This window comes from Centruroides vittatus, unplaced genomic scaffold (genome assembly GCF_030686945.1).
Source record: "Centruroides vittatus isolate TY-2023 unplaced genomic scaffold, ASM3068694v2 contig_935, whole genome shotgun sequence".
NCBI lineage: Eukaryota > Metazoa > Arthropoda > Arachnida > Scorpiones > Buthidae > Centruroides > Centruroides vittatus.
The window spans coordinates 1-26,546 of NW_027122620.1; the positions used below are offsets into that span (position 1 = coordinate 1).

The 26,546-nt window shown below is 32.8% G+C and overlaps 1 protein-coding gene across 1 annotated transcript; it reads left to right on the top strand.

Moving 5' to 3' along the window:
* Positions 1-1,456: 1,456 nt before the first annotated feature.
* On the top strand, positions 1,457-25,736 carry LOC136984873 (very low-density lipoprotein receptor-like; the record flags this gene model as incomplete). The annotated part of the gene is made up of 7 exons (XM_067282010.1): positions 1,457-1,579; positions 5,717-5,836; positions 7,545-7,664; positions 9,005-9,121; positions 10,244-10,483; positions 24,514-24,633; positions 25,462-25,736. Coding segments are annotated over 7 exons (1,115 nt in total), but the record flags the coding sequence as incomplete, so codon positions are not given.
* Positions 25,737-26,546: the final 810 nt, after the last annotated feature.

The following is a 26,546-nucleotide window of genomic DNA, read 5'->3' on the forward strand; positions in this document are numbered from 1 at the left end:
ATCATATCATTAAGTTAAATGCATAAAACATTATCTTTTGATTATCATTTATCCAAGAAATTTAAATATTTATTTTTGAAACTAGTTCTCTGATGATAATTTTTTTTTCTCTAAAGTTATATATTCTGTTGTTCAACTGAAATAAAGTATTATACTAAGTTTTAACAACACCCATTATAATCAGATACGATTGTGATTCATTGTCATTACAGTAACTATACATTTTTCTCCATTAAGGGCAGGAAAAATTTAATTTGATCCTTAAGAAAGATATACATCTACTAGACATTTACTAAATTTATTATATCTGTCTTCCTTAAAAATGTGATATTTCTTGATTTAATTAAAAAGTTTTCAAAAGTTTTAAAGTATTTTTGATTTTTATCATAATATACATATAATCGTTTTTATCAATGAATATTTATTAAATTTATAGTAACAAATTGCTGTATGTAATTACATTTAAATTTATTTTCTAATGGGTTTGTTTTTTGTAAGAATCGGGGCAAATGGTAAACAATGATCAAAATTACAACATTAGTTCAGTTTAATTAGTATTCTAATAATGATGCTTTTATTCTCTAATTTTATGAATTCTTTTGTAAATCTCTCTAAATTTAACTTCTTTTATTTATAATTAGTATTATAATCTTGATTAATACACAGCTATTTAAATAACAGCTGTTTTTATTGCTTGGAGAAATATGTACAGTATTTGTTTCTTATATAGTTAGAAAATTCTTTGTGTATTAGCTTTTTTGAAATGTTCTTATATTGCAAAATTTTATCATTATGTTAACAAACAGATAATCTTTAATTGAATAAAATTAATTTAATTTTATACATTTTGTAGATTTAAAAATATAAATCAGTATGGTAAGGGCCTATCAATGGCCAAGTGGATAGAACCATTGAACACTGGAAAACTCCATGTGACCAACAGACTGTTCACGTGGCAATTTCCAGGTTTTCTTCATGTGTTTAACACCCAAACAGGGCCAATTTTCCATAGAAAGTCCTGGAAGGCATTTCGTCTTGGCTGATTGTCCATGTGTTATATTGCTGTTTTCTATCACACCTAGATCAATAAAATGAACTTGAAAATATATATAAATGGTTTGCTGTATATTATTAGCTAATATGACGATTTTAGTCTCTGTAATCCAAATTCTTGGTAGACAAATCTCACAGCAATTTAAAACTTATTGGCAAATTAAATTTATTTTGTAAAGACTACATCACAAAATAAATTTAATTTGCCAATAAGTTTTAAATTGCTGTGAGATTTGTCTACCAAGAATTTGGATTACAGAGACTAAAATTGTCATATTAGCGTCATATTAAAAATGAACTTTATATTAGTATAATTTTTTGAAATGTTTTACCATCTATCATTTTTATTATAAATAATTAATTAATTAATTAAGAAATAATTTATATTTATTATTATTTTTAGAAATCAGTACATGTTCTCCAACAGAATTTAAGTGCGCCAATAGAAAATGTATCCCTAACAAGTGGCAGTGCGATTTTGAAAATGATTGTGGGGATAATTCAGATGAAGATCCTTCTGTCTGTAGTAAGTGCCTATATTTAAATTGTATATTAAATTTAATTAACCATTAATAAATTTTGTTTAAGAGTAAATGCTTCCAGAAAATTTAAATCAGTTAAATGAAAATAATACACTAGCATGTAAATTAAAACTAAAACTAATTACATCTGGAAAAGATTTATAACTTTACATTGAAAATGAATAATACATACATATGCACAGTATATATATATACATAGCTGGTTTTCATACATTGAACAAAAATCATTACATGGCTTTGAGTGTATAGTTTTCATATTGCTATATAGAAGATAATATTTAAATTAAAAAATAAAAATAAAACTCTGCTTTTAAAACTTCAAAAATAAACCTGAATTTAAAAATTAAACTTTTGCAGTAAATTTAATTTAAACTTCTAAAAAATATATTTTAATATATAAATTAAAAATATTTTATACTGTAATTATTACAGTAAAATGTTTTTTACTATTCAACAAAGTGCCTTAAAATGTTTGATTGTTTTATAATTTTAAAACATATTATCTAACATACAGAGTAAGTTTGAAAATATTGGTAAAAATGGGTAAATATAACATTTTATAAAAGCTGTAGAAATATGAAAAATAGTCTTCATTACGTATCTTCCATTACACTATATACATTTACAGTGATGGCCCTTTTTATTTCACTTGAAAAATGTAAATTTTTAAATTTAACATTAATTTTTCATTTATCAAATATATCATCAATTCAAAACTGTTTGTTAAATTCATTGATATCATTTAATTAAGATTATAGATACATATTTATATTAATGGTCTTTCACTAAGCATGTTTATGATTAATTGCAAATGTTAATCTAAATGTAACTACTTTTTTTTATTTACTGGTCATTCTACTAGTACATTGCCTTTTTAACAATGTCCATAAATTCAGTTTAAATGTAGAACCATGGTTTTAGTTTAATATCTAATTTAACAAAGGATTTATAGGATTTATTAATTATTAACATTTTTAAATCGAAGTTTCCCTAAATTACATTCAGAATTTCTGCAAAACAGCAATAACTTATTTATATGAACAGTTGAAAGACATTTTCTTTTTTAATCATAAAAGAAATATTAAATCAGTTTAACTTACACATTTTTCATATTAATTTGAATAATAATTATACAGAGTTCAGGAAAAGAAATTTTGATACCGAATGGATATATAGGCCTATTGAAAATATCAATATCAAGAAATTTTTTTTTCCTGCATATATTTTTATAAAGTTTTATACTCTGTCATAAGTGGAATTTTTCCACTCTATACTCTTGACTTATATTTTAATAATCATAAAAATTTAAATTACATATACTGATTACTTTTTTAATGTTAGATTGTTTCCAGTTCTTTTAATTTAAATAATTTTAAAGTTTAACTTAATGAAACAAAGTAAATTTACATTATGAAAATGTTATTAAAGACAATAAACTAAAAATAAATGATGTAAAATAATTTTTCTAATAAATTCAGTTTCTGAAATTTATGCCAAACATCATTTAATTTGAAAATTAGGTTATTATAATTATTACAAAATTAAAACTTTATCATAAACTAACAGAAAAATATTTTTTATGACATATACATACATACAGTGAGTATTTCTTCTATCAGAAACAAATATAACAAGATATACATTTTATATAATTTGGAAATTATTATTTTATATGTTTTGATGTTATATTAAATTTTATTTATATATTATATCATTAAATATTTAAAAAAGGTATTAAAAATATAAATGAATAAAGAATAATTAAAGTTAATGAAAAAATATTCTTTATGTGTGTGTGTGTATATATCATAGATAGAGAATCATAAGTGGTTATAAAATTTTATGTAATAGTTTGGAATTTTTACATATCTGTATATGGTATCAAATAGAATATGTTGAATGTAATAAGAATACTTTATTATTAAAAAACTGCAAAAGTTAAGAGTTAGTCACTTACAGCTGATTGCAGAGACAGAGTTTACATTAAATAATGTTTAACAGCTGAACGGCATCTAGACGTTGGCTGGAAGAACCGTGGTTTAAAATGTGTTGCAAAGACGACGGTAGTCTATTTCTGAACATCATCTAAACGAATCTTGGCAAAACGTTGGCTCTTACTTTCTTCGCTGTAACTTCCCTCTCTCAGGTGTCGTTTAACCAATCGGGTCATTCATTTATGATGTCAGAAAAATGGCGACAAACACAATGGTGTTCAAATCATGCCGGAATTTTTCCGAAGCAGAAAAAAGTGTCCTCGCGGAAGTTATAAAAAATTATCCTGCAGTTGAGGAGAAAGGTTATTCTGGGGATGAAAAATATCGCTTGGGAGATGATACAAAACAAATTTTCTTCACCGTTTCCTTGTCGGTCTGCTCACAGCAAGATCTTATTCGGTTACTTATGGTTCTAAAATGGCGGCTCGTCTCTGATTCAAGAAAACAGAAGAAAGAAAACAGTGGGGACGCACGTTCTAACCTAACCTATTCTAATAATTTGGTTGGTAATAATTATGGTAATTTATTAGGATAGGTTAGGTTAGGTTAGAATATGCATCCCCACTGTTTTCTTTCTTCTGTTTCCTTGAATCAGAGACGAGCCGCCATTTTAGAACCATAGGTAACATTAACCTCTTATTCTTATTCGTTAAACAAGAACAAGACCTCATTCTTATTGTAGACATCTGTATCACTATACAAAAAACTTTTTAAATTTATTTAATGGTAGTTTGAAAGATATCTGCACACAGTAGAGATGTAAACTCCAATAAGATCACCAACTACCCTCTGGAAGCTTCCGGTGGCATAAAATCATAATTTTGTCAACAGCTGTTGTTCAGTAGTTAACAGCAATCTTCTTCAATGTAGATGGTTAATTTAGTCATCAATACGATTTAAAATACAAACAAATCCAGATTTAGAAAATCTATACCAAATTCGAAATTCATCTTCGGAACAGATTTCTAAAGGATTATTCCAATTTCATATTTTCTTTTCTCTCTTTGTAATTGTCAAGATGAATAATTTTCTTGATTCATCTTGTTTACAAGATTTATTAAATGAACAATATCCATTATAACATAAACTTTGCGACCAACAAATGAATATGGCGACTTCTACTCAAATAAAATGATGTCTAAACCTGCTATCAAGGGAGTATAGAAAGTAGGTCAAATAACTTGCTTCTAATCGCTGTTTAAGTTAAACTGGGGTAAGCCAAAAATGCTGTCTCTGCAATGAAATTTTTTCTGAACCACGGTCTACACAATCTCTAAACTGCCGTCGACGTTTAAACGTTGTCTCTGCAATCGGCTGTTATGGTTTATTCCCACGATAAATAATTTTTTTCATTCTTCATTCAGTTAAATAATTGTTTTACTGAACTTTAAATAGCATTGTTGATAAATATCTTTTATTAGAAAATATTTATCGTTATCAAACAAATATTATTTAATGCTTTTTTCTATATGACAATTTCAACTATTCTTATGTAAGAACTTTATACAAATTTACATATAAAGATTAGAAGAATTACAAGTTTTTATATTTTTAAGACACTAATATTTCTGTAATAACTCTGACTTTAATGTATAAAAATTTTTATACAATAAAAACTTTGTATAGAAGTAAATTTGCTCACACTCCTCTGTGTTCATGAAGGATTCTTGCATCTATTTTCCGTGTGTTATAAATGTCTACCTTCTACATCCAGGGCAAACATCTTTTATGGAGTTTCAAAAACTTGACATTTATTATTAAATAGTTGTTCAGTCTTAATTATACATATAATCTTTTAATGATAAATGGAACATTGTAGTAAATATACCTACTTGAAGGTTAAACTCATGTTATCTGAATTAATGAATAAATAGTGAATAAAACAATTCACTCTGCATCTGAAGAACAGGTAAAATGGAATTTACTTACTTTAATTAACCACACAAAAAATTGCTTTAATGGAGGAAACCAAAATAAAGTACATAAAATTCCACTGCTTTTGAATATCAAATATTCATCATCAGGAACATTTGATGAATTTACTTTAATAAAATAAACTATATTCCTTAGAAGAAAGATTATATTTATCAATCAAGTATAATTTATTTTCTATTTGCTATTTACTAGGTCAGAAAACTTGTGCTCCAAATGAATTTCAATGCAAATCTACTAAAGCATGTATTCCGAATGATTGGGTTTGTGATGATCAGGAAGACTGTAAAGATGGGTCAGATGAAAATGCTTGTAGTAAGTAATTTTAAATTTAAAAAATTAATTTAAGTATATAATTCTAACAATGTAAAGTTTTATACTGTAGACCCCCCTATAACACGGTGGATTTATATAACATGGAATGTATCTGTGTTGTACAAGTCACTTAAATACATGAGCAAATTACAGCCTGGCACGTGTGCAGTTTAGGGGCTGCGGCTGTTTAATTTTATGGGAGAAAACCTTTCAATCGATTCTAGACTAATTTGACTCAATATTTCCAAATCACGTATATTTCTTTTTGGGAATAATCCATATCAACTATGCTATAAACAAAAAATTGTAGGATTACTTACCGAGTGTGCACCGTTCGACAACGCCATTGCTTAAGCTTGTTTTCGTCATGGAGCGGCTCGTCGGACGGCGGATGCATGTTTCCTGATCAGTGAATTTTTCTCAGAAAAATAACTTAACTTTGGAGATATCATTAATAAAAATATGATTTTTATGGCCGTTGAATAGTAAATGTTTTTTAGTAGGTCCAGTGCTCGTTTAAACTCAACAGTTTGTACAATATCTGCTATTGGTCCAGATTCGACCAATCCTGTCGCGACACGAGTCTGCGATGACATTTTACCGTGTTATATGAGTCTTTTTTAATGTGTTATATGAATACGATCACAATTTTTTCGCTGTGTTATATGAATCCATGTCATAGGGGAGGTCTACTGTATATACTTATGATAACCAGACAACTTAAGAAAAGGAGGGAAAGACTGTGTTAGGTTAGAATTGTTAACCAATATCTTTTGATGGCTAGATGGCTGAGTAGTTAAGGCATCTGCCTACTGCTCTGGGGATCCAGGAACAAATCCTGTCGGGTCAAAAAATCCCAGGAATTTTTGGTGTTGATTAAGGAATGAGTGGTTCATCCTGAATATGTCAGTTCCCAATGCTTGCCACACAACTGCATTATTGTGGGCTTGGTGGAATCTACGATGGACTTGATGAAAATGGATAGAAAGAGTAAAAAATAAAAAAATATTTATTGTTATCAAACAAATATTATTTAATGCTTTTTTCTATATGACAATTTCAACTATTCTTATGTAAGAACTTTATACAAATTTACATATAAAGATTAGAAGAATTACAAGTTTTTATATTTTTAAGACACTAATATTTCTGTAATAACTCTGACTTTAATGTACAAAAATTTTTATACAATAAAAACTTTGTATAGAAGTAAATTTGCTCACACTTTTCTGTGTTCATGAAGGATTCTTGCATCTATTTTCCGTGTGTTATAAATGTCTACCTTCTACATCCAGGGCAAACATCTTTTATGGAGTTTCAAAAACTTGACATTTATTATTAAATAGTTGTTCAGTCTTAATTATACATATAATCTTTTAATGATAAATGGAACATTGTAGTAAATATACCTACTTGAAGGTTAAACTCATGTTATCTGAATTAATGAATAAATAGTGAATAAAACAATTCACTCTGCATCTGAAGAACAGGTAAAATGGAATTTACTTACTTTAATTAACCACACAAAAAATTGCTTTAATGGAGGAAACCAAAATAAAGTACATAAAATTCCACTGCTTTTGAATATCAAATATTCATCATCAGGAACATTTGATGAATTTACTTTAATAAAATAAACTATATTCCTTAGAACATAGATTATATTTATCAATCAAGTATAATTTATTTTCTATTTGCTATTTACTAGGTCAGAAAACTTGTGCTCCAAATGAATTTCAATGCAAATCTACTAAAGCATGTATTCCGAATGATTGGGTTTGTGATGATCAGGAAGACTGTAAAGATGGGTCAGATGAAAATGCTTGTAGTAAGTAATTTTAAATTTAAAAAATTAATTTAAGTATATAATTCTAATAATGTAAAGTTTTATACTGTAGACCCCCCTATAACACGGTGGATTTATATAACATGGAATGTATCTGTGTTGTACAAGTCACTTAAATACATGAGCAAATCACAGCCTGGCACGTGTGCAGTTTAGGGGCTGCGGCTGTTTAATTTTATGGGAGAAAACCTTTCAATCGATTCTAGACTAATTTGACTCAATATTTCCAAATCACGTATATTTCTTTTTGGGAATAATCCATATCAACTATGCTATAAACAAAAAATTGTAGGATTACTTACCGAGTGTGCACCGTTCGACAACGCCATTGCTTAAGCTTGTTTTCGTCGTGGAGCGGCTCGTCGGACGGCGGATGCATGTTTCCTGATGAGTGAATTTTTCACAGAAAAATAACTTAACTTTGGAGATATCATTAATAAAAATATGATTTTTATGGCTGTTGAATAGTAAATGTTTTTTAGTAGGTCCAGTGCTCGTTTAAACTCAACAGTTTGTACAATATCTGCTATTGGTCCAGATTCGACCAATCCTGTCTCGACACGAGTCGGCGATGACATTTTACCGTGTTATATGAGTCTCTTTTAATGTGTTATATGAATACGATCACAATTTTTTCGCTGTGTTATATGAATCCATGTCATAGGGGAGGTCTACTGTATATACTTATGATAACCAGACAACTTAAGAAAAGGAGGGAAAGACTGTGTTAGGTTAGAATTGTTAACCAATATCTTTTGATGGCTAGATGGCTGAGTAGTTAAGGCATCTGCCTACTGCTCTGGGGATCCAGGAACAAATCCTGTCGGGTCAAAAAATCCCAGGAATTTTTGGTGTTGATTAAGGAATGAGTGGTTCATCCTGAATATGTCAGTTCCCAATGCTTGCCACACAACTGCATTATTGTGGGCTTGGTGGAATCTACGATGGACTTGATGAAAATGGATAGAAAGAGTAAAAAATAAAATAACTGATACCTTCCAGATTTGTGTAAAATGCATAGACTATTGAAACATATTTATAAATTGTCCTAAGTGATGATTACATTTTATAATTATTGTGAATTAAAATTACTGTGATCATCGTATTTTTAAACTGCTTTAAGATGTGATGGTTTGATTTGAACTAATATAAATCTTATTAAATTATTAACCCTTCATTCTAACTAATTTTTAGATAAGTATTTAATTAAAATCAATATTTTATCTATCTATCTGTTTGTTACTTTGAGATAATACTAAGAAGTATTATCTCAAAGTAACAAATAAGTAACATATTAAAAAATATGCACATTTTCCTTTAAGATAAAACAACTTGCAAAGAAAAACAGTTTACCTGCGGTAACGATAGATGTATTTCGGAACATTGGGTGTGTGATGAAGAAAATGACTGTGGAGATAACAGTGACGAAATGAATTGTCGTAAGTTATTTTAATTATTTGATCATTACAAAATCAATTTTTGAAGTTTATTGATAAAATTTTAATTTTTGATGATTAACAATATTTCATATAAAATAAATAATTTATTTCCAATATCTCTGTGGAGTGAATGCTGTTACCATTTTATCAGGTAGTTATAAATTGACATCAATTTATATTTGAATGAACATATATTTTGTAAAGACTTTTTCAAATTTCTTACAGAAGAAGTTTTAGATAAACTTATTTACAGATAAGAATTCCATCAAAAATTTATATTAGTTGTTTTTTGTGTCACTGACTCTTAATAAAATTTATGAAGTCTTCTAAAATTTGACACATACTGGCAGTAAAATTAAAGTGATACTGAGCATCAATGATAGAATGATTGGTTGAGTCTATTGATTGTCAAGGTCAAAGGAGATGATTTGATGAAACCAGTTTTTAATGCTAATTATCATCTTATCTTAATGTACAAGTGGCAAAATATTTTGTAATGTTTTGTAATAATTACTTATTATATTTATTAGTAAACTAAATCTTAAATAATAAATTGATTTAAGATACGTCGAGAGAGTTGTAATGACTGGAATAAAACATTTATAAATATTTTAAAAACTATCCTGGATGATAAGACATTTGCACACAATTTAACAGTTTTGCATATAACTAAATATCTTTCATCAAAGAATGTTTGTTCTAAGATTTTTTCCATCTTACTGTAAAATAGAATTGCCTATAAATAAAGTAATATAAGATGAGAATAGTAAATGTGGAATTGCCTATCAATTTTAAATATATTGATCGCCAACGTTAATGCTTTATGTAATAAAAAGTATATGAAAGGTATTCTGTGGCCTCTGAAAGGTTGAGAATCACTGATCTAATATCTAGTTAAGTAATTTTTAAAAAGTGAATTTGGTTGGATTTTTTTACTTTATTCGTGAATTATTAAAGGTTCAAAACTGAATTGAAATGTAATGAATTTAATTAATATAATTATTATTAAATAAATTAGTTGATTAAATAAAAAACTTAATTTTGTTTTTAGAAAAATAATTAATTTAAAGAAAGTGTGTTCATTAAGTATAAAATTAATATTATTAATTGTTAAATTTTCAGCAAATGTCACCTGTTCAAGTCAACAGTTTAAGTGTGGCAATGGAAAATGTATTCCCGAACGTTGGAGATGCGATGGAAGTGCGGACTGTACAGACAGTTCGGACGAACAAGATTGCCCCATTAGCACAATAACATGTGGCTTTCACGAAGTTTTGTGCGCTAATGGCAAAGATTGCATATCTACTGCTTGGAAATGTGATGGAGATAGTGATTGTCCAGACAAATCAGATGAATTAAATTGTAAGTATTTTAAAATTGAAAATAAATTAATAAATTTTTTTATATTTTATAATAATAGGTTTTATAAGCCTGAATTAGATTGTATAAAACCAGTAATTTCTAGAGTAAATTGCAAATATTTTTATCCTATTTAATCAGATATATATTGTATTGATGATAAACTTTGTATACAAAAAACTTATGTGACACTATGTATATACAGTCATGCATCATAGGCAAAATAATTGTTTAGATGATGTTATGATCAGATCACCATCAAAATCTAACAATGTGTGTGACAGAATGGCAATCATTCCACACACCTTGCAGGATGTTTGAGATGTCGTGGCCTGATGTATTGCAAGGATCCAATAGTGGTATGTTAATTTGGTGCTCACAGTGGATGTTTGCAGTTGAACTCCTCTGCTGGCTGACCACTGGCTGTGCCAGTATTGTCTTAGGACAATACTGACACAGCCAGTGGTCAGCCAGCACAGGAAAAACTCATTACTTTATTACACAGCACATTACTTTATTAAACTAAGCTCTATATAGTGTCCTGTTTTATTCCATATAAAATTAATTATAATAATTTTATGAAACTTGATGCTAATATCAAATTATGTTGTAAGTAAAAAAATTATTTTAAATTTAAAAATCTAAATTATCATTATCATAAATTTTGTGTAAAAACTTGTATAATAATAATTTTTACAATAAATAGATATATTTTAATTTATTTATATAGAATGTAGATAGGTAATTTTGATTTTATGGAAATAACAGATATTTAATAGAAAAATTTTAATGGAGGATATTGAGCATGTCTTACACAAAAACAATTATTTCCTCTTAGGACAAGACATTTGAATTTAAGTATTTTTTATATTTTCAATGCAGTTATCAAAATTTTATAAATTTATTTTCTTCTGCAACTACTGCTACTACTACTACAAAAGGCTCAAGAAAATTTAAAATTTATATGCTTATGTATTAAAAAAGAAGTTTTATTTTTATATTACTATAAATCACAAATTAAATTCTAGCAATGAATATTCAACATTCACTATTGATAATTTATGTACACATTATTAAAGTTATTATTGAAGTAGTCAGAGGACTAGAGTAATACAATGGCTGTGTTTGGCAGACTCAACAGTTCTGGAGTGGTTGAGTATTTTACTACTGAATGCTCTTTACAGATGTGCTATTTCAGAACATATTGAATTATTGATGGCAAGTTTAGTATCAAAGCTTGCACTACCTTTTGGTAGCTACAAGTGATCAAAGATAACTGATCGCACACAATAATTGATGTATGTATTATTTACAAATATGAAAACATGCATTATAGTACTAATTCAATCAACATATGCAAAATGTAAAGTTTAGGAAGAATTTACTTTGTAAAGTACTAATCGAATCAGAATAACTAAAGCACTATTGCAAGACGATCGCTAGCTTACCGACCGTCGACCCAATGGGTACTTTACACGGATTTGCGTGGAAAAAAAATGTTATGCCAGGCCTGGGCTTTCGCGTGCTCTGGAAATTATAATTATAAATAGTCAACCAAAAAAAAAATAAAAGAACAACTCAAGTTTTAATATGAACTAATACAACTACGTACAAATTAGTAAATTCCAAAACAATTTATTTCACAAAGGACACTTATTTCGAACCGACGAACAAGATACTTATCAATTACTATCTAAAACTAGTCCCCTGAGACTTCCAACAAAAATCAAAATTCAACTTAAAACTATGTACAATTCAAACTTAGAATCTATGACTATTCGTCACCTCAGCTATAAGAATCTTTTATCCAAATCCTCTCTGTCGAAAAACTTTCTTATCCTTTTCTTTCAATCTGGAATCACCTGCTCGAACCTCTCTTTCAATCTCCCTAGGTAGCACACCTCGCTTTCAATCAATTGGAAGCTCACCTCAATCGTCTTGTCGGAACTTGCTCTTTTTATAGTCGTGAGGTGACGTTACAATCGTTTGCTGAAATCACCCCCTCATTTACATACTTAGATGCTAACAGTAGTTTACATTTTTACCTGGTCAGCGTATTTCGACAATTGAGTAACGACTTTTACATTACTTTCACTTAATTACTTTTTACACAATTGAGATGTCTATTTTTGATTTGATTTGATTTGATTGATTTATTGATTTAAATTAATTCTTACAATGGAGGAACAAATTAGTTACATAATGTTATTAAATATACATAAAAAAGTAAATTATCACAAAAATTGTAAAGATTTAGAGAAGAAGGAGAAAATCTTAAATAAAGTAAATTTTGACATGTCGTCATTTTTCAAATGATTACACTTGAAATCTTCTCCTAGTACAAAACACTTTAGTTGATATATCACTTGACAAGATCCTGTTGATTATACCGATGGATCTAAGTCCACGGATTGTAATAAGGATGTATGTTAAGGACTCAAGTAATGACCAATTACACGTGCACGAATTTGGCGAAACAACAGTAATTTATTCTAACAGTACAATAACCGCGAGATGCTTCCTAACCCTCAAGTTTACACGATACACGACTTAAAACTAACGAAATTTACAATACTCTATATACATATATACATACACATTTTCCTTCTATACGATAATTGCATATATTAGCCTTCGACGAATCACGGTATTATGTTAAGTGAATGCAACACGATCTCGAGTTCCAAGCGTTCCTTTTCTTTACGTCAATTCTCAAAACTAATAGTTCTGTCCGATACCTGAACGTAATTTACGTCACCAGAAGTACGTCCCTCGTTGATACTCCTCAATTACACTACGATGGAAACGGATTGTGCTTCCCGACTGAAAGTGGTCGCCCTTTCTAGACTTCTGTTCTCCCGGTCTAACTCCGACGTCCTTGCTGACCTTTCCTCGGCGACCTTCCTCGACGAATCCAAAAACAGCCAAAAAGTGTCCTCAATCGTGAGAGTCCCTCAATTTATATTTCCCGCTCTCCGGAAGTCCGCTTCACTTATTGTCCCACTCTGGACCAATCAGAAAGCTTCTCACGTATCCTAAGGTGACATCATAAGAAAATTCCACGCGACACGGTACAAACCAAGAAAACCCGATACATACAAAAAGGAAACCGAGAAAATAATTAATAATAATAATAATAACAATAATACATAGTTGCGTAGCACTACATATCTCCCCCCCCAAGCGACTCACTTCCCGTAGTGCAAACTACGGAAATCAATTTTGCGTTCACGTAGGTTATAAGGTTTCTTACGCACCTCAAGGTCAGTGCACTTCTGCACACCACTTGTGTCAACACCTTGCGTGTTAGTGACCACCCCACGTCTCCTCACCAACCGATCATCCAGGACTTCATCATCATCCTCCAGTACAATTCCTCTATCCTCCCTCTTTTTTTTCTTATTACAAATCGGATAGCCATAGCAAGGTTTTAGGCGATCGACATGGACAGTCTCCTGATCCTTCATATTGCAACCCTCCACACGATACGTAGTTGGGTTTATCACCTTGGTGATCCGAAAGGGTCCTTTATAATTATAAGAAAACTTATTCCCTTTAACACCTTTCTTTCTCACCCAAACCCTCTGCCCTTCCGAAAAACTTACTAATGTTCTCCCTTTGCTTCGATAATCCCTTCCTTTCTTGTTGTAATTTCGCGCATGGATACTCGCATTTTCCCGTAATTCACGGAGTTTCGTGACCAGGAATGCCCTACGCTCATCGGTAGACATATCATCAGGCAGGTATTCGATATTAGGGGTACGGGGATCAACACCATACAAGAGGAAGGCAGGTGACTCATTTATGGCAGTGTGGTGCGAATTGTTATAGGCAAAACATGCAGAAGGTATCATTTCATCCCATTCGACTCTCCCATCGTCAGAGGATTTAGTTATCATTTCGACTAACGATCTGTTCACCCGTTCGCACGTGCCATTCGCACAAGGTCGATAAGCGGTAGTAATGTTCCTCCTAATTCCTAACCACTTGCAACAGTCCGAGAATAAAGATGATAGAAAGTTGGTACCTCTATCGGAAATAATTACTTCTGGGGCACCGTACCTACAAACGATTTCATTAAATATTGTATTACTCACGGACCATGCAGTTTGGTCCTTCAAAGGGTGTGCTTCGACGAAACGAGTGAAAATATCTACTATTACAAGGATGAATCGGTTACCGCTGCTCGATGTGCGGATAGGTCCTACTATATCCACAGCAATCTTTTGGAAAGGTGCCTCAGCCGTCTCGTTTTCTTGGAAAGGAGCCTTTCCTTTGTGTACATTATGCCTCTGGCACCTTTCACACGTCTTAATGACACCTTCGACCTTCTCCCTCAAATTCCGAATATAATAGTGTTTCTCAATGTTAATTATAGTTTTTCGCACGCCCCAATGCCCCGACAGATTGTTTTCGTGAACAGCCTTAATCACTTCCCTAGCAAGATCCTCCCCTACGCATAATTGGCTAACATACTTGTCACGGGACTTCAAGAGGCTTCTTCTATACAGGCATTCGCTTATTACTACATACTGGTGCATATAGCTCCCAATATTTCTATTCCCGGGGCTTCTCAGTAAATCCCTTTTTATGGGGCCAAAAGTTTCATCGCGATCCTGTGATAAACCAATCTCGTATCTATTAGGGATTACAGCCCTTGTAGATTCAACATCGAAGTGATGAACCCCGTTAACGTTCCTCGAAAGGAAGTCCGCTACTTTATTGTCAACGCCTTTCACATGTTGGACTTCTATATGGTAGTCCATAATCTCCATTATCCAACGAGTCAGACGCTTGCTCCCATTTTGAATGTTGCTAAGGAACACAAGGGGTTTATGGTCAGAGAGTATTATCGTTTTTTGGCCTAGAATTAAAAATTTGAAGTGTCTTAAGGCTAAAACAATTGCTAGACATTCTTTCTCAATTGTGGAATAATTGATTTCTGCCCCTTGAAATCTCCTACTAAAATAGCCTATCGGAGCCAGTCCCTTTTCGTGCCGTTGTTCGAGCACCGCAGCTGCCGCGTTGTCAGATGCGTCAGTGTGCAAATAGAATGGTCTATCAAAATCCGGGTGAGCTAGAATTGGTGGGCTTGCTATTGCCTCTTTTAACTTTTCAAAACCTCTCTGACATTCTGGGCTCCATAAAAATCTCTTCCCTTTCTTGGTGAGTTCTGTTAATGGAGCAGCGATATCGGAAAACGACGGGATAAAATTCCGAAAAAATCCAACCACACCGAGAAAACTGCGGACCTCTTTTACACTACGAGGTGTTTCCACTTTCTTGATCGACTCAACATTGTTGGGATCAGGTCGCACACCCTCGCTATTAATAATATGTCCTAAATATCTCACCTCCTTTGCTAATATTTGGCATTTACTCGGATTTAATTTTAGGCCCTCATCCCTTAATGTACTAATTACTCGATCGACAAGCTCAAGATGATCCTCCAAACTTTGTGAAAATAATACAATATCATCTTGAAACACAAAGCAGCTATTTCCGACAAATTTTGCTAAGATCTTCGTCATAATGTATTGGAAAAACCTCCCACTATTCTTCCCACCCTGAGGCATCCTACAGAGTTGGTATTTTCCCCATGGTGTGGAGAACGCAAATATGTGTCTTACCTTGGGATCTAGAGGAATCTGGAAATACCCTGCTTTTAAGTCCAATACCGAGAAATATCTGTTCCCATTAAGTTGGGATAAGATGTCGTCTATTCGAGCCATCGGGAATATTTGGGGTTCTGTTATATCATTAATTTTTCGCAGGTCCAAAGTGATACGAATCTCACCAGAGCTTTTAGGAACAACATGTATAGGAGAGTTCCACTCCGATGAGCTCTCCTCACATATACCTGCTTTTATCAGCTCACTAACTTGCTTCTTAAGGCCAGGTAAGTAACTGTACGGAATTCGGTACTGTCTAACATTGACCGGACGTTCCGACGTCAGGCTAACAGAGTGCATATGTCTGCTAGTGCCAGATAACTCGGCAATTTCGCTAGCAATAGCGTCCGGATACTTTCTCAAAATATTTATTATTTTCCTCTTAACCGGTTCATCTAGGTGATCCAATCTCCACACCTCTCTTTCTACCTCTGCCACCCCTACCTCACTATTTATATTAATACAAAATCTCCCTTCACGACCTTGCTTATCTGCCTTAACCACTGATTCGATCCCCACCAACAGCCCAGGGTGCTGGCAAATAATGTCCATCCCGATGATCATCTCGTAACCTGCCCTTTCAGGAAACCCAACACTTGGTGTTGTCGTGCATACCTTTTTCCCATCGTGGAAACAGCACTCGATTGCTACGGCCTCATCACTGTTTATGAGTGCTCCCGACATCCCACTAATACATGAATTGTTTGGGACCACCCAATTCCTATTTTCACGCCTGATATATTCAGTCAATTCATTCTTAATTACGGTCCTTTCTGCACCTGTATCTACTAGACCAGCAATTTCACGTCCTAGGATTACACCTCTTACAATCGGTAACCCCCGGTCTGACAAGTGGATCTTTCTGGTCAGTTCTAATTTAACTAACCGGTCATTCGCCTGACCTTTCAAATGACCTCTGACTAGTTTAAACCTCTTCTCTTGTTGCATTTTCTCGAAATATGGCCTATTTCACCACACGTGTAACAACGGCGCTCTTTTCCCCACCTCTCGCGGTTATTGTTCCCCTTCACGTGCTCGAGTAAAGATGCCATGGACTCGGTCAAACTCCTTATTTGAGTCTCCAACTCCTCTACACGCTTACCCAATTGTACTTCCCTTCTCTCCAACCCCCTTTCATGCTCAACATTTGCGCATACCTCACTTATCCCACCTCGTTTGTTGCAGGCCGATTCGATTTCCTCTTCTTCTTCGGCCTTTACTATCGCCTCATCCAAGGTGTCCGGCCGCCTCTGCATCACCTGCCTCCTAATCTCCGCTAGTAGTCCTTTTATAAAGCATTCCTTAACAGCATTGTCGCGAAGCGTCGCTAAATTAGAATTGCGCGTCACCGCTCGTGAAAACAACGACTTAATCCTAATCCCGTATTCGCAAACCCTCTCCCCTCTTCTCTGGGAGATCTTTAATACCTGATCAAACGGGTCCTGTTCTTTTTCTTTACGACCAAAGCACTTTATAAGAGCCCTCCTTATTTCATCATAGCTCATGACGCCCTGGTCCCTTAAATCGAAAAATAAAGACAAGGGCTCACCTTTTAGGCGGGCTTGAACTACGGTGACCTTCACAGTCTCATCCCAGCTTGCCAACGACGCGACGTTCTCGACGGTTTGGAAAAACCTACTCACATCTAAAATATCTCCGGGCAGGTTCGAAAAACATGGGATCATGCCCATAAATCCCGTTACAATAGGCACATTGCCCAATTCCCCTGCCCCTGAAGATCCGCTGGTAATTTGTTCATCCATAGTTTACCGAAACCTTTTGGTTTTACAATAATATAATTTACAATTCCAATGGCTATAATTACAGATATAAGCGGCAGTAGGATGAGGGGTTAATACAAGATGCACGTTTGGTCGGTCCTTTTACAACAAACAACCCGATCAATATCCTGTCGCGGACGCCAATGTTGATTATCCGATGGATCTAAGTCCACGGATGTAATAAGGATGTATGTTAAGGACTCAAGTAATGACCAATTACACGTGCACGAATTTGGCGAAACAACAGTAATTTATTCTAACAGTACAATAACCGCGAGATGCTTCCTAACCCTCAAGTTTACACGATACACGACTTAAAACTAACGAAATTTACAATACTCTATATACATATATACATACACATTTTCCTTCTATACAATAATTGCATATATTAGCCTTCGACGAATCACGGTATTATGTTAAGTGAATGCAACACGATCTCGAGTTCCAAGCGTTCCTTTTCTTTACGTCAATTCTCAAAACTAATAGTTCTGTCCGATACCTGAACGTAATTTACGTCACCAGAAGTACGTCCCTCGTTGATACTCCTCAATTACACTACGATGGAAACGGATTGTGCTTCCCGACTGAAAGTGGTCGCCCTTTCTAGACTCCTGTTCTCCCGGTCTAACTCCGACGTCCTTGCTGACCTTTCCTCGACGACCTTCCTCGACGAATCCAAAAACAGCCAAAAAGTGTCCTCAATCGTGAGAGTTCCTCAATTTATACTTCCCGCTCTCCGGAAGTCCGCTTCACTTATTGTCCCACTCTGAACCAATCAGAAAGCTTTTCACGTATCCTAAGGTGACATCATAAGAAAATTCCACGCGACACGGTACAAACCAAGAAAACCCGATACATACAAAAAGGAAACCGAGAAAATAATTAATAATAATAATAATAACAATAATACATAGTTGCGCACTACAATTCAAACAAATGTACTTAAAACGTTCTCTTCCCTTTACTACCGCAATAACTACAAGACTTCTCTCCTCGATATATTTATCCGATAACCCTTTAACATAATCCGAAATCTATTAAGTCTAAGTTGCATAATAAGGCTTTTCGTGGAAAAATTAGTTTCACAGTTTAAGTAGTTTTTTGTACACCAACCCTGGCGCATTTCGAACAAGTTAACTCGTTTAGCTGAAGTAGACGATATATCCTGATTCCACAGTTGGTCTGACTTAGTTTGAATTATATCATTTAAGTGAGTTCTCAACAATGAAGCTGATCGTGTTGAAAACAAAAAGGAGTAGCCCAAGCTATCAAAAATATTCTTAACTGAAGCAGGCCAACTTTTCTTATCAGGTTTAACTGTTGTTAGCAAAACATTATAAGTAATTTGGCGCAAGTCATATGAGGGTAACTCCATAACTTTGGACCAAAACAGAAGAATAGTCTTGACAAATTTCAATTCCAATGGAGGTCTTCCCAATTCAAGACGAACTGCAGAGCTTGAAGCTGAACGCTCTATTTTAAAAAGTCTCTTAAAATATTTCATCTGTACTTTTTCTAGTTTAGACAGAAACTCCAGTCCCCAGACCGGGAATAAATAAGTCATCTTAGAACCAATAAAGGCGTCAAAAAGTTTAAAGATACTATTTATAGAACTTAGCTTCATTCGTTTTTGTAGAGTAAGCATATAGCCTGTCTTATTCTGTATGTCTTTGGCTATTAAATCGAAATGATGATTATACGCACCTGACGAAGAAAAATGTATTCCTAGATACTTAAAATATGGCACAAAACTAATTTCAGTATTATTCACAAATATCTTATCAGATTTTAGTAGTCTGCCTCCGTTGCGAAAAACCATTTCCTTCGTTTTTTGTAAGTTAACTGTAAGATCATTTCTTTTAGCATAATTAACTAGCAGAGAAAGTTTTCGTTGCAAACCCGTTTTTGAATCTGCTAGCAGAACTACATCATCAGTGTACATTAAGCAATGCAGATCAACAGATTCCCCAAGAGCAAATTCCGAAGTTTCAAAGGTAGAAAACAGTTGTGGTAAATCGTTAATAAATAATATAAACAACAGGGGGCTTAAAGGTTCCCCCTGAGGCAACCCACTACCGGAAATGACACCTTTAGTATTTGCCAGATTGCCTCTCACATGATGTCTTGTGTTACAAAATAAATTTTTTAGTAGCTTAATGAACGGAGTTGAAACTCCTAACAAATGTAACTTTTTCCATAAAATATTTAAATTGATTCTATCGAAAGCCTTTTCCAAATCCACAAATATCGAATAGATTTTACGTCCTTTTCTTGACAAAACATACTGTATTAAACCATTAAGTATAAAGACGTTGTACATAGTCCCTCTTCCTCTAACGAATGCTCCTTGAAACTGGGAAATAACATTAAATTCTATTATCCATTGATTCAACCGATCTGCCAAAATTCCGGTAAACAACTTTCTAAAGGTATTTAACAACGCTATTGGACGATAGTTTTGAGGATTTAGTTTGTCTCCTTTCTTGTAAATCATCTGCAACAACACATTTTTCCAATGCTCGGGAAATTTTGATGTTTCCTTAATCTTGTTAAAAAGTTTAAGTAATTCTAAACATATTTCATCAGGTAGGTGCATAATAAATTCATTTTTTATACCATCCATACCAGGGGCTGATTTTCTTTTTAGTTTACGAATTGAAATTTTTAACTCAAAGAGTGAAATTGGATCATCTAAAATAGGAGAGAAATTATCATGGTCAAAATCAAGAATTGAATCAGAACTTGGGTGGCAAAAGTTATATTCTAAAAAACGTTCCCAGTCGTGAAGAGGAATTTGATTATCGGATTGCTTTCTCCTGTTAAATCTATTAACAATAGACCAAAACTGTACAGAAGATCGCGCAGACTGCAATTGTCTACTAATATTTGACCAAAAGTTCTTCTTTTTAGTCTTACATAAAGAACGAAAGATTGCTCTAGAATCACAGTATTTTATTAGATCTTCATTACTACGGGACATTCGAAACCTCCTCAGCGTCTTGTTCTTCATTTTCTTCGCTGTTCTACAGTCTCTGTCAAACCAAACTGAAGACGGTAATTTTGTCATTCCCAGGTATGTTATCATTCTACATTGTTCAGCTGATGACTTGATCAAATCCAGAATAGCAGAATAACTATCCTCTATTCCACCACCTAAGACAATACCTACATATCTGGCCGAAACTGTTTCAGAATATAAACTGGCTTTGTCTTCTTTCCAGATTAATCCTTTTTTCTTGTCAATCAAGTTAGATTTTCCATCCTCGTCAGTGTCTATCAAGATTTCAGAAATGACCAAATGATGGTCAGACATATAATCTTCAGAGATAAAAAATTTATTCAATTTCTCTACCAGACTCTCGCTCAGGATCACTAAATCAATTACTGAAGCACCCAGTTTGGAAATGTAAGTAAAGTCTGCTGGTGATTCAGAAGGATATCGACCATTTATTATGTATAAATTATAAGTTTTCACTAGTTCAATAAGTAAGTTTCCTCTTTTATTACAAATTTTATCATTTGATAGTCGGATGTTTGAAATCGCATCCCCATGATAAATAGTGTCCATACTCAAGCCAATTCGTGCATTAAAATCACCCATCAGCAGAAGATCATAATCTGGAGTATAATCAGAAATCAAATCCTCCAATTTTGCAATTAAAGTTTCAAAGATAGGAATATGAAGATATACCAATATAACCATCATTTCTCGTAGCCCTTTATTTTTCTTCCGGTTAAATTTCACTCTAACAACCATTATATGTTGCCATGACAGCAGCAAATTTACTTCCCCCAAATCTTCATTTATACCTAGAAGCAACCCGCCGGAAGGTCTACCTCTTCCTAAACTTTTAGTAGCCATTACCTCAAAAACTTTTAATCTACAGTTAAGGCTTTTAAATCTCGAACACAGTGGGGCTGTAGACCAAGTCTCGGTTAATCCCAAAATATCAGTTTCAGAAATATGTTTAACAAAACCACTATTACTTAGATTAGTCAGGAGGGTACCCTGAGAATTCCATGTTGAAACTTTCAATCCAACTGTACACTTGCTCGGATCGGAGAATGAAGATTTTGAGAATTTGCCAATCGATTTTCCACTAAAAAATCAAGTTTCAATAATTCTCCTTTATCTAGGTCGTAAGTATATCTCTCATCGCCAACCTGCAAAACATCAGCCAACAGTCGAACTCTCCTGCCTTGCAGCTTATAATCGTGTAGAAAAGGCAGAAGCTTCTTCCGTCTCAGTCTTGAACGCCAACATAAATCATCAAATATTTGTATATTCTTCAATGCATCATGTGCCTTTATCTTTCTAACGTTACCGAAAATTAATTTCTTGTCTGTAAATGATTGCAATTTCACCAATACAGTATCTGATCGGTTAAATTTCACTATCTTAACTGTTGAAATTGACCTTGATTCGCCTATCAGTTTAGAAAACAGGTTTTGCACTTTCCTATTCAAATCGGAATTGTCGTCTGTTAAACCCTTTATCAAAATATTTTTCTTTCTCATTTCATTCGACACCTTGTCTATAGAATGCAAAATCAAACTGTTTTTTCGCTGCATATCATCTTTAATTTTAAAAATTTCTTCTAATTTAACCTCCAACTGAGTTAATCGTTGGTCTTGTTCATTATGCAAATTAACCAACCAGTCAATCTTCGTAACAACTTCATTTAGAGTCGAAAAAAGCTTATCAAACCGGTCGTCCAAATATGAAATAATCTCCCTAGGAATGGACTTACTTGAATCTGTCTTTGAAGAGAAAAAATCCTCCAGTTTCGCCGACTTCAAGGAAGGTTCGCTCGGAGAACGACGTCGCTTCACAGTAGATATCGGTGATTGGATCTGTGAATGCGGCGGAGTACGATCAACCGGACCAGGATTTAATTCAATGCCACTTATTATTAACAGCAACTCAAACACCATTATCCAAAATTCGATATTTTCCATAATTTTAAAATTCCAAGTAAGCTCACAAAAAAGTTCACCACCACTCTTTGCAGCAAGCAGCGCCCCCCGTCTATTTTTAAGTCATTTAGTAACTCCTGATTCTAAGTGTGTGTGTTCTTGAGAAAAGGGGGGTCTCCCTTCCCTTTTCTCAAGTCGGAATGTCCGTATGAACTTCCGAGTAAGGGCGCGCAATGGTGCGTTCATTTTTTTTTCCTATGGCGCTTCGTCGGTTTGGTGAGTTGGTTCTTTTATTCTTTTTGTTTGTTCCAGAGGGTGAGTGAGGAACTTTTGCCCTAACTAAACATAAACCCCAAACTTAAAATATACATAACGAAAACAAAAGATAGAAAATAAAAATACAGCTCGGACTCAGTTCCTTACACCTTTACTTAAAAATGTTTTTAAGTTTATGGAAAAAAGCAGAAGCTTTTTTAGTGCACTCTTGGCAACTGGTAATTTATTTTGCAGATTCTTAATTTTTATGTAGCAGTTACCACTAATATACCACTGCTCAAATAGAACTGTTTAGTCTTCTGAACATGATATTTAATTAGAGGAGATTGATTTTCTAGCATAAAAATGATATAGCACAAATATATCATTCATTATTTACAGATATAAATGCATAAATAACAAGTAATGGGTAAAGACAAAGACACCCTTAAAATGTTATCATAAATCACTATTATAACCATTTATAGAGGGCAACCAATACACTGGGCAAGATAAGTGAAGGAATGTTGCATGGTTCCAAGGTTGTTGTGAGGAGAGATTCCCATTTAAACACGAGTTTCCAGTCACTAAAGCATCTGAGTAGCATTGTTTGAGCCCATAATGGGTTGTAGTTTTGTTTGAGCATCTTTTTTGTGAGCTCTGTGGTACACTTTCTTTCCACCATGTCATCCTGGTGCTCTGCTAGGCAGCTAGCAAGCATTTGTATTGTGGCCCCAATGTACCTTGTGTTCACTCTTGTTACTGGATTCTCCAATGGTATTGCATAGACTCCTGATTTTTTAAAGGTGGAGAATTTATCCTGATCATTGCAGATAAGTCTGTGCAAATTCAGTAGTGGATATAGGGGCAGGAGAAAGTTATGTTGCCTGAATGTATGGCAAGTGCATGTGGAAAGGGATCTGAGGTACGGTAATGGTGGTTGAACTACTGACACTTCTCTTTTGTTGCATAGTGTTGTGCTTGGAAATAGATTCCCTAACCATGTTATGCAGATGTGTGAACTTAGCATGTGAAAAACTAGCCGTTTATACTGCCAAACTGATGGTGTTTAACCGAATGTTTACAAGCCCTTGGTTGATGGTAATAAGAATGCTCTTCTAATGAGGACAGCATATTACATATGCTATGAATCTACATATGCACAAATCCAAGAATGTTATTGCCTCATCAACCTCTTAATTCATCAGTTAGTAGGAAGTACTTATACAAAGAAAAAGTTGTTAACACTGCATTCAGTGTGTCTTTACTTCCTCTTATCTGATATTTGGCGTGAAGATCAAACTATATTGTATTACTACTTATATATGTATCACTAATTTAATTTAAAATTTATGAAAACATTATTCATATAAGTATGTAAAATGTACTGAATTATTTTGGTTAGGTAATAATACATGCCGTCCAGATCAATTTCAATGTGACGACTTGCATTGTATTCCTGGACAACTACAATGCGACGGACAAAAGGAATGTAAAGATGGATCTGACGAAGAACATTGTGGAGGTAAATAAAAAATAAAAACTATAAGTTAGTTCTAAATATAAAATATTAAGTTAAAGACCATTATTCTAATGATAATAAATTATAAATAATTTAAAATTCTCTTTCATTTGCAATAAATAAAATTACATTAAAGTTTATTAAGTCAAGAAATGACAAAAGTATTCTTGTAATCAGATATTGTAACAAGTTTGTTAAAATAATAATAAAATCACTTTAAATATAGATAACTTGTGAGGAAAAAAATACCATTTTTTATAACTTTTCTAAGCAATCTGTAATCATAAGAGAAGCAGTCTTTTGAACTGGTTGTCTGTCCAATGACATAATGATTGTTATCATAAGATATATATTTAAAATTAAGTAGCTATAATGACTTATTATCAAGCAGGCTGATTTTTGTTTCTTTAATATGTAAATTGTATCAGGTATGTGTTTTGAAGAAACAATAATGTCAGAATTTTTTCCTCCATCTAAAAATAAACAAACTACTACATCAAAGTATAAAAAGAATTTTAATGATTTTATAGAAATGTAATAGATAAATCTAAAAACTTTTCTCCATAATAAGTAATTACTGAATTATTTTGATGGATATCTGCTTTATTGTAATAAAAATTTTCATTTAAAATTGATCTGTTTGTGAATATTAAGCTCTGATACAGCACAAGAAAGATGTGAATAATTCTTTAAAATTGATTATTCAGAGAATAACAATTTTAGCTTAAATTAAAATACATTATTAAGTTAGATAAAGTAGATATTTTCCCTGAAGTATAATTAGCCATTTTTGTTCATTATAGATAACATTTTAAAATTATTTTACTTTAGAACCAAATAGCGACAATACTTGTGATGAAAAAACACAGTTCCATTGTGGTCGTAATCATTGTATCTCAATAAATCTCACTTGTGACGGCAAAAATGATTGTGGTTCTTGGGAAGACGAACCTCAAGACAAATGCAGTAAGTATTTTATTAAGAAGAGTACATGCTATACTTTCATTATTAAAGGACTCTGTCATCAAAATTATAAGAATTTAAAACTGTTTCTAGATGGATGTTCGATTGCCGTTAAATATCAGTTCGATTTGCATGTCGTTTAAATAGTATGTCGTAGTTAAACGACATACTATTTAAACGACATGAGAATCCATATGAGAATCCATCGAACATCCATATGAGTTACAGTACCATTGGGTCTTACGAAATGTTTAGAAAGATGCAACTGTGTCGCAAGTAATTAAACCAGAAGCTGGATTTTTTGTGTGTAATTCTGTCAACGAGTTGCAACTTGTTGACAGAATGAAACACTGACACATTTGCAAAGTTAAAATTGTGTGTGGCACCATCTGTTATGAGATGTTAATTAATGATATAAGTTATTTTTTAATATAAAAAAAACAAAAGGCTTAATTCTGAGATTGAGTTTTTAAAAGATTGTAAAAGACAATAGTGAGTGAAATAACATTAACTCCAACCCCATTCCCAAACTTTAATCACCAAAATTAATAGCATCAATGATCTCTATACACAAGTTACCGTGACAAATTGCTTTTCTTAACTGTTATCCTATCCTGAGATATTAAATAAAATTAGACATAAACAGGAAAATATCAATGTCAAATTTGATTCTCTGGGTTTTTTTTTGCAAATCTCAACATTTTAAGACCCTCCAAATCCACAAAAAGTAAAAAAGAATGGGAAAAGATTCACGAGGGTGTGTGTGTTGGCCTCTATTTAATATCTCGGGATGGGGTAAAGATTGGGAAACAAAATTTGACATGGTAACTTGTATGTAAGGGTCATGGATGCTATTAAATTTGTCATTTGTCATATCTCAGGTGAAATCTAAATGTCCAATAACAAATGAAATTTATATTTACAATATTTTTAAAAACTCGTCTCTACAATCA